The 10,412-nt window shown below is 37.8% G+C and overlaps 1 protein-coding gene across 24 annotated transcripts in view; it reads right to left on the reverse strand.

The window, feature by feature from the left end:
• The window catches only part of LOC108684199 (twitchin), a 105,061-nt gene that overhangs the window by 5,274 nt on the left and 89,375 nt on the right, over positions 1 to 10,412 (reverse strand). For all 24 annotated transcript variants that reach the window (XM_018188400.1, XM_018188392.1, XM_018188399.1 and 21 more), the window contains 15 exons: positions 10,122 to 10,316; positions 9,382 to 9,865; positions 8,893 to 9,148; positions 8,384 to 8,718; positions 8,181 to 8,296; positions 7,738 to 8,022; positions 7,433 to 7,572; positions 7,043 to 7,306; positions 4,455 to 5,071; positions 3,149 to 4,247; positions 1,793 to 3,018; positions 1,558 to 1,691; positions 977 to 1,184; positions 509 to 661; positions 208 to 434 (listed from right to left, as the gene is read on the reverse strand). In XM_018188400.1, the coding sequence (XP_018043889.1) occupies positions 208 to 434; positions 509 to 661; positions 977 to 1,184; positions 1,558 to 1,691; positions 1,793 to 3,018; positions 3,149 to 4,247; positions 4,455 to 5,071; positions 7,043 to 7,306; positions 7,433 to 7,572; positions 7,738 to 8,022; positions 8,181 to 8,296; positions 8,384 to 8,718; positions 8,893 to 9,148; positions 9,382 to 9,865; positions 10,122 to 10,316 (5,739 nt within the window). The remainder of the gene's footprint in view (positions 1 to 207; positions 435 to 508; positions 662 to 976; positions 1,185 to 1,557; positions 1,692 to 1,792; positions 3,019 to 3,148; positions 4,248 to 4,454; positions 5,072 to 7,042; positions 7,307 to 7,432; positions 7,573 to 7,737; positions 8,023 to 8,180; positions 8,297 to 8,383; positions 8,719 to 8,892; positions 9,149 to 9,381; positions 9,866 to 10,121; positions 10,317 to 10,412) is intronic.

Consider the following 10,412-nt stretch of genomic DNA (forward strand, 5'->3'; position numbering starts at 1 on the left):
TATATACAATTTTTTAAATGTCTGATAAATTAAACGTAATTGGAACTTTTCTGATGTTTAAATATACTTAATTTGTAGATGATATTTTTATTTTGTATTAGAATTAATAATTGATTCATGTTTTAAATTGCTTCGTGTTTTCCGAGATAAACGTTTTCACTTCCATGAAAATTATAATTATTTATTGATTTTTATGCATTTACTCACCGAAGCAAGAATCATAAATTCTGTATTTCTCGATTAAAAGTTTCCTGAGCGATGAGTACTCGGCTAGACGACCGATGGGAAGGACATACTTGTCCCAATTTTCGTACTTGGCGCGCAATCTATCTCTGATGCTAAGGTAACGACTGTTGGCGATTGGATTGGTCCACTTGCTATGATCGCCGGTCAACCATGGATGAAGGAGACACTCGTGCGCAGTCATGCGCTTCCTGAAGGACAAAACACAGTAATATAAACGAAATAATAACAGAGAGAAGAGAGGAAGATTTGTGAAAAAACATACTCTTTATTTTTGACGAGTAGTCGCCTGATGAAATCTTTACCCTCTTCGGAAACGTCACGGAATGCCTCCTCGTCAAAGTCCCAATCGCATGCCTTCACATTTTTTAAGGTCTCGATGTCGTTATCACCGGCAAATGGTGAAAGACCGCTCAATCTATGCAAATGATGCATGCTAATCGATAGAGTTTCTTTTTTTTTTTTTAATAAAATATTAATTAACATACAAATATACGTAAGTGTTATTTAATTTCAGTTATTTAATTTCAGAAATTTTCAATAATTGCAAATTGAGCAATAACTGCCTTAAATAAAATTAAATATTTTATTATTGTTATAAATTATTTATTACTGAAGTTTTGTTATAATTGGAACTATAATAGTGAACTATAATAGTGAAATAAATCGAACATCTCTCAAGAAACGCGAAATATTTTTCCGCTTCTATGTTATATGATAAAAGTCTACTTACAGGACATAAGCTAGTACACCACAGGCCCACATATCGGTATAAAAACCGACAGGTTCACGTTCAACAATTTCGGGAGCGGCAAATTCAGCCGTGCCTGTACTGATCTTTACTACTTCATTCGGATCGAGTTTAGTAGCTAGACCGAAATCAATCAGTTTCACATTCGTACTGTTACGAGTTTGGCACATGATGTTCTCGGGTTTAATATCTGAAAATAATCAAATATTACATAATAAAATAATAAGAATTTAATAAATTAGCTCGCAGTATTTATATAAATAGCATCTAAAATTTAACATATAAAGAAGAAATTTTTGAAAAAATTTTCGATTTAGAACAAAAATTATCAGTATGAAGAACAGATATCATAATTTATACTTTATTTTATATTGGCATTATAATCAACGATAAAATGATAATTTGTTTGTGGAATTCATTGTTAATGTTCGAAAAATATTTCTTTTTAAATGTAGATTTAAATTTGTATTAAAATAAAATTTGATTAAACCTTAAATTAATTAATGAAATTTATAACAAATTCCATGTATTATAAAAAAATTGTCAAAATATTTATGTCTTACCGAGATGGATAATGTTCTTCTCGTGCATATGCTTGACGCCCTCACAGATCTGCCTCATATAATTAATGACTTCCGCTTCGGACATAGTATAACCCTCGGCCGTAATCCTCTCGAATAGTTCTCCGCCGGACAAGCTAATGAAACAAATAATCGAGATCAAGAACAACGTAAATCCGTCATAATCCGCCGTCGGATTTAATAGCAAACGATTCTTTTGTCCAAAGTGAACACTTACAATTCGAAAATTAGCACCATCTCATCATCATCTTCAAAGGCGTCGTGCAAGTTGATCAGCTTGGGATGATGCAGTTGATTCATGATGTCGATCTCCTTTCTGATTAGCTCTTTCTCCATCACATGCGATACCGGGATAAATTTAGCAGCGAAAATGTTACCGGTGGTCCTCTCGCGGCAGCGGTGTACTACGCCGAACGCGCCAGTGCCGATCTCCTCCAGAATGTCATATTTGTCGTAGACTGATGTGTGCTTGATTTCAACTGGTTGCGGCACGTATTTACTATACACGTCGAACACGAACTGGTCGTAATCACGCGGCTTCTCATCTTCGCGACCACGTATTTTCTTGCCGCTCGCGTCCACCTCATATTCTTTCTTCTTGAACTCGCGCTTAATCACGCCCTTCGTAGTAATCAACGGCGTTACTTCACTCGGATCCGAACGACCGTAGATATTCTCTGCACACACCCGGAAATCATATTGCTTTCCAGGACTAAGACCGGTTACTGCAAATGTGCAGAAACGAGTGTTGCCAGCACGGATCCAGCTGCTCATCGGATGCTCACGCTTCTCCACCACATAGTTGGTGATGTTACTGCCACCATCCCAAACTGGCGGCTTCCAGCTGACTGCTAGCGAGTCATGACCGATATTATCCACTTGCGGGAATCTGGGTGGATCTGGACGATCGCTGATCTGAATCTTGATGATGGCTGTGTCCTGACCGAGATCATTTTCGGCGGAGATGCGATAGGGACCGGAGTCCATACGACTGCCATCACGTATCGTCAACACAGCGTGCCGCTCTTTTACTTCGACAGCATAATGTCCACCAGACTCGATTACTTCCCCTTCGCGTACCCACGTAATCTTTGGTTTTGGATAACCGGTAAAAGGAATCTTGATGACGACGTTCACACCTTTGTCAAAGAAGGCAGTGTCACGGAAACGTGGCGGCACGTTTAGCTTCGGCGGTGTCTTGATGAAGAGTTCACCCTTGGTAGATTTCACACCGCATTTATTTGCTGCACGGCAGAAATATTCATCGGCATCCTCACCGAACACGTCATGGATGATGAGATTGTGGGTATCGCCCTCGGAATAGATGTTGTAGCGACTACCGCTCACAATCTCGCGGGCGCCCTTGAACCAAGTGATATTTGGCTTCGGTGTGCCGATAATCTTGCATTGGAAGTGGGCATTGTGATTCTGGACGCAATTCACCTGATGAAAAGAAAATGAAAAAAAGATAATTACATCTTTTGGATCAAATCGCCTACATTATTTAAAATCTTAGTTACTTACAATCTTAATTACTTATTAGGTGCAAGATGCAAATTGAGGAAATACAAACCTTCTGAAGAGGTTGAATGATTTCCGGAGGCTTCGCTGCTTGTGGATCAACAATCTTCACAGAGGTCGAAGCTTTCGATTCAGGACTAAGTCCTGCAATATTTTGAGCAAATACCCGGAACTCGTATTGCCTTCCTTCGATCAGATTGCTGATATTGATCTGCGTTGGCAGGCAGATACTGACGTTTACACGCTGCCATGCCTGACTGCCAACTTCTCTCTTATCGATCCAGTAACCCTGGATTTTGGCACCGCCGTCCGTTTCTGGTTTTTCCCATGAAAGATTGACAAAATCTCCACCCACTTCAATGACTTTAGGCGTACCGGGTGGTCCTGGTGGATCAAACGGTGCCTTGGCCTTGATTGGGTTAATGCCCTCTAACGGCGGGCCCATGCCGTTGTCGTTGGCGGCCATCACTCGGAAAAGATACTCCTGACCCTCGGTAAGTCCCTGCACGACGAAAGTACAGTCTTTACAGAAGGATGACACAATGATCCAATGCGTATGGCTGACATCACGACGCTCCACCACATAATGAGTAACTCGAAGACCACCATCATATTTGGGTGGATGCCAGGACAAGGTGCATGTATGCTTATCAATATCAGAAACATCAAGCGGTCCAGTTGGCGGTCCAGGCAATCCAGTAATGTATACGTTAAAGGATGCGCTGACGCTGCCACTGTCGTTCGAGATGGACAAATCGTAAATGCCTGCATCGTCCTTTTGGATATCTTTGATGAAGATAATTAGATACTCGTCGAATACAGTATATTTGATATGTGTTGTCTCCACGATTTGGCGACCATCTTTCTTCAGAGTCACTTCCATCGGTTGATCGCCACTGTAGTAAATTTTAATCTTCGTGTTGTCGCCTTCCGGTAGATAGAGATCGTTCGGCATGCGCTCGATGCGTGGCGGCGTACCGATCTTTAGCCTGCACGTGGTCACGGCGACGCCGAGCGGATTCGAAATCTGGCAGCTATAATCGCCATCGTCTGCGTCCCATACTTCGGATATCACCAATCTATAAATGCCATTTATTGCTTCGGCGCGGAAGCGACCTCCTAAAGTGATCTCACGACCGTTCTTCAGCCACCTGAACATATTACAAGTTCAAATTATAATAATATTATATTAAAATTAACAACATATAATAATAATATATATAACACGTACATGATATATTAAAAGATACATTTTAATTATTATGATACTAGACTTATAAATTCCTAATTCCATTTTAATTTGTATAATAAATCTTATTTAATAATAAAAAAACCAGCAAAAATAAATTTTTGCTAACCTGGCAGTTGGCAGTGGTTTACCCGTAGCCTCGCATTCGAGAACAAGAGTCTTGCCAAGTGGTATAATCTGACTGATTGGCAGGTTTCTGATAAACTCCGGTTTCTCACCACCCTCGACCTCGCAGATTTTCACTGGGGTAGTGCATGAGCTTGGTTCGGATCTGCCAGCCGCGTTCACCGCAAAGATCCTGAACTCATAGTCACCTCGCTCAATTAAGTGCATGACCGTGTACTCGGTATCGACGACATTATACTCATTACACTTGGACCACATCGCACTGCCCACCTCGCGCTTCTCGATCACATAGCCAGTGATCCTACTGCCGCCGTCAGATACGGGCGGTTCCCATCGCAAATCAACGTAATTCTTGCCAACTTTGGTGACTTGTGGCGTGCCAGGTGGCGATGGTACGTTGAACTTGCTCTTGAGTCTAAACGGCGCAGATGGTGGGCTTGGTTTACTGAAACCGGCCGCGTTCTTTGCGCGGATTCTAAATTCATACTCATGACCGCTCATCAGACCATAGCACACGTATGTGGTATCCTTGAAGAGATAATCGTTTGCCACGCGCCATTGCACATCCTCAGCGGGATCGCGGAACTCAATCTTATAACCCTGTAATTGATTATATTAATATAATGTTATATTAATACATAATATATAGAATACATAATATTAGAATAATTAATACATAATAATATATTGTAGAATTAGAATAATACATTAGAATAATATATTAGAATAATACAGTAGAATATATTAGCACTGTTACATCAATATCAAAAAAAGTTTCAACTTCGATAGTACGAAAGAAATTTTTTAATTCAAGGATTTATTTGATATCGAGCTTTAAACAATGCAAAATTTTGAATAGTAGCCCATCACAAGCGCGCGTTATGCGCAACTTCAATTTATCTTAATTTTTACAAATTGATGTATACGATAGATTATATTAAATTAACATGAATCCCTAATAAAATGGCGTTTTAATTGTTGTGATTGGTCTTTTTGTGACGGAAGAAAATCTTTCAATTTCAAAACATTTCAATCAACACTTTATATTTACATTATTCGATACACATATTTACTCAATTTGTAAATAACAACAAAAAATATTATTAATCATTTTTTCCTTCAAATTTTAATTTTTAATCTAAATCAACCTAAAAACTCTTTACGTACGCCATATTAGATTAGACACGTTTTAATTTCAAATTTTAAGTTCAAAATCCGCGTCAATGAAAAATCCTCTCTTGTATGTGTCTCTCTCTTTAAATATCTACCCTCTCCGTCTAGGACTGTTCATAGGAAGAAGCTACTAATCGTGAAATGTTAATCATGGGACAATATTCATATATCCTGTTTATATTAAAACTGTCTTAAATATAATATCTTAAGATGCTAATACAATTTTCGTATTGACGTATGACATCTTAAGATTTTACTTAAGACAATCTTAAATGCAAGAATAGATTATAAATATCGATCTGTGTTGTGTTGTGAAATTGGTACTGAATCTTCCCTTATTCATCTCTAAATCGTTAAAAATTGCAAAATTATATCTTAACTATGCAATATATATCTTCGATTTATGCATTTTATGCATTTTTGCGCTGCAACTTTTAAAGAACTTCCCTCTTGGAGTAAACAAACCTAATTATCTCTAAGTTGATTAAAATTACAAAATTGTGCTTTATAACTGCAAAATATATCTTCGATTTATGCGCTAATATTTCCAATAATTCCGATTTTTGCGCTACACCTTAAGGAATTTTTTTCTTAATACAAACAGACATATTCACCCCTAAATTGTTTAAAAATGCAAAATTACGCTTTTTAACTATGCAAAATATATCTTCGATTTATGCGCTATCATTTTCCAAACAATTTCGATTTTTGCTCTACAACCCATTTCTCTCTTGGAGCAAACAGATCTATTCATTCCTGAGATTTATGCGCTATCATTTCTAAGCAATTTCAAATTTTATGCTGTAACTTTTAAAGGACTTCCTACATCTATCTAGCCGCTCCCCCCCTCCACTTAACCAAATTTTATGAATATATTATATAATACTGTGCTATTTATGAACTCTCAAAATCCGCAAAATATTTTTACACTCATTTTGTTTAGCTAAAAAAAATTTATTGTGAGAGATTGACTAGGCTGTCAATTAGCTCTCCCTTCTCCCCCCCCCCCCACGTATTAATAACAATCGATTTGGAAAATAAAATATACTAGATTTGTGTCCTATATATGTTTCATATTCACATATTTTCAATTTTTGCGCTGCATCCCATTTTGAATTTTCAAATTTTGAATTCGCATTCAGAATCAGAGATAAAAAAATCAAACATTTTGCCGAAACCGAGCGACATTTAGCATTTCCGTCCACCACATTGGTTTAGCTGTTTTAAATTTTCAAATTTGAATTTCGGATTCGAAATCAGCAACCCCAAAAATCCTTTAATGTTAAATTTCAACAAAAGTACTAGTCTCAACGAAGAGGCTTCAGGCAATACGGCAATTTTAAGATAGGATTTTATAATAATTCACATCTCAAACGATATAAGTTTTTTTTTACACACCTGAATACGAGAACCACCGTCGGATAATGGTCTTGACCAGACCACTGTAGCATTCGAGGTATCCCAGTCGATGATACGTGGCTGTCCAGGTGGATCTGGCACCGTGAATGGGAATTTAGCTGTTATCGGTTCATCAGCTTGCAATGGATCAGATATGCCATACTGATTCTCTGCTCTTACGCGGAAGTTGTACGTGCGATTCGGCTCCAGACCGATCACATCATAATGCGTGCTTCTCACAAAGCTGCTAAGCTTCACCCAGAACTGAAAGAAATTTGAAAGAGCAATAAAGATATCGATATCTATCTGATGTCACATTTTATGTCATAAGAAAAAAATAATATTATTTTCTTTATGATTATTCTTTTGAATTTCTTAAACAACACTTACGCCAGCCGGATCTAGTTTCTCGACTATGTAATTCGTGATTGGCGAACCACCATCATCGAAGGGCGGTTTCCATGTTAACGTACAGGTTTCCGGAGTGATATCGGAGATATCCAAAGGCGCCAAAGGTGGTGACGGTTTGTCTAAAAAGGAAATCTTCTCTAGTATAATCTGCATAATGTTTGTAAAATCAATATAATTCGAAAAAAATTTTCAAAGTTATTTTGCTACTTTCTAAATACGATTGTCTAGAATTTAAATCCAGAATATAACTTAAGAAATGAGATGATGCGTAGTAGGATATTTACCGACAACTAAGACCTTGCATGAGGCGGAATCCGTGCCGACAGTATTTGTGAGATATATCGTGTACGTGCCAGTATCCGATCTCTTTGCTTTTTTGTTAATAAACTGTGAAGCTACGTCGGTTGTCTCGAATTTGATCCTCTCGCCAGTGAGAACCTCTTCGCCATTGATAGACCAATTCGGTCTTGGTTTGGGATTTGCTGTATACGGTACCGTAATGGTGAATGGTTCTCCAGCAATCACAGTCATATCGCGAATGCTGAGGTCGCTCGTGATCTTTGGCGGGACTGTAAAAAGATTGATGTTGAACATTTGAATCAGCTTGTGAAGAATCAATTAATGACGATAAAAGTTAAATTAAATATATTAATAGTTTTATTTTAATTACAAAATATATATTTTTTTTATTTATAGAATGAAATGTTTTTAAGTAAGATATATTTACATGGTGCAGCGCTGGCGCGAATAACATCGGAGTTGGAACTCCATGGTCCGCGACCAGCGGCATTTTCCGCAGCTACCCGAAACTCGTAATCATGATTTTCAATCAATCCAGTAACCCTAAGAGATCAATGAAGAGAATTGTTTAAACTTCTTGTTAAGATTATAGATGTTTTTCAAGAACATATAGTAGTACAAGTTACTCACTTGTAAGTGGTGTCATGTACCAGAGCCGGTGTGGCTTTGACCCACTTATCTTCGTTCAGAAGACGTTTCTCGATGACGTATCCGAGGATCGGCGATCCACCGTCATGACGAGGTTTGGTCCAGGTAATGGTGATGCTATCCTCGGTGGTCTCCACACCGCGAGGTGTGCCAGGTGCACCCGGAGGATCGAACGGGTGTCGCGCCTTAATTGGATCGATTGTTGTCGCCGGATCCGACGTACCATACTGATTCTCCGCCATCACCCGGAACTCGTAGACTTGACCGACCGTCAAATTTCTGACTCGCACAAACGGTGTCGTAACATAGCTGCTTACCTGCAAGTTTTTTTCTTTAGAATTTTTGGAAAAATCTAGAATGTCCATTCTATTGTAGAATCTAATATAAAATTATTTTCAAATTAATTTTTCTCTATTCAGTTTTCTTAATTAATCCTTCCTCTTATTTCTTTTATCCAGATATCATGATAACGATTTTGATATATTTCTTACCTTGGACCATGTGACAGCCTTCAATTCCTTCTTTTCGATCACGTAATTAGTAATGTCAGCACCACCATTGTCCTTGGGCGGATTCCAGAAGAGAGTAAGAGCATCGCCACCGAATTCATCCGCGCGAAGATTTTCGGGTGGACTAGGACGATCGAGGACCTTGACGTTAACGGTTGCTGTATCAAATCCAGATGAGTTGCGTAACTGGAGTCTATACTGTCCTCCATCTGAACGTTTTGCATTCTTCACTACCAGACTGTAATAAAAAAATCAATTAATATAACATGTAACATCATTATTATCTTTGTTAGTCACCGAGATAAAGAAGAATTCTAGATTTAGATATTTCATATATGATCAGAAATTTCTTCCCAATTAACAAATTATTAAATGATTTCTATCATATTATAGTTATATATTTACTAAATATTAAATTAATAAACTTTATATCTTATTTTAATTCTTGTTTTTTCAAAAGAAAACACACACCTGGCAAAATCATCAGCTAGCTGTTGATGCACACGTGGATCGGTTTCATCCTTAATGACATCATTGGCAAACCACGTGGCGGTCGGTTTGGGGAAGCCAATGTAAGGCACGTGAATAGAAAAGTCCTCGCCGGCGCGAACGGTAATGTCGCGAACTCCACCAAGATCCATAACTGGTTTGTTAGGTTGTTCTTCGATGACAATTGGATTACTGGGTCGACTCGGGTCGCTGCTACCGACATCGTTCACTGCAAATACTCTGAAGAGATACTCCTCGCCCTCTTTTAAATTTGGCACAGTATATACGTTGCTCGGTATGGGCGCACCATTTACATCTGACCAATCGTCATCACCCTTAGCCTTCTTTTGGATAATATATCCTCGAATTTTTGAACCACCGTCACTTCGCGGTGATCGCCAGCTTAGGGTCACTGAATCCTTGGTGATCCTGTCCGCCTTGGGCGGCTCAGGTGCATCAGGACGTACTACAATGATAATGTAACTAAATATCAGAAGATGCATATAATAATCAAAAAATTAAATTAAAACATAATCAATATTTATAATTATAAAAAGAAAATTCCGAATTAAAACTAATATTAACAATTAGATTTAAACTAAGATTAAAATTAAAATAAATGCTAGTGATAAGAAGCATTCAACTTATAACGTTTTAAAATAAAATTAATTTTTTGTATCGCGTTTATTATAATATATTATGATTTGTTGAAGTATACTTACAGCGTTGATGTCCGGCTATGATTGGTTCAGTGGGTTTGCTGGGTTTTCCAGGTCCAGCCTCATTAACAGCACTTACTCTAAACTCATATCGCGAACCTTCGTGAAGATCCTGCACGGTAAATGTCGTGTTTGGTGTCGGGTAATTGTTAACCTTCAACCATTCACCGCCGCGCTCACGCTTTTCCACGTAATAACCTAAAGAAGATAATATAGATAGTGTGAGTTAAATGTAAATTTCTACATAGTATTTTCATCAAAAAAATTAAAATTAAACTTTCTATTATATATATA

Source organism: Atta colombica, unplaced genomic scaffold, assembly GCF_001594045.1.
Source record: "Atta colombica isolate Treedump-2 unplaced genomic scaffold, Acol1.0 scaffold127, whole genome shotgun sequence".
In the NCBI taxonomy this organism is placed as follows: Eukaryota; Metazoa; Arthropoda; class Insecta; order Hymenoptera; family Formicidae; genus Atta; species Atta colombica.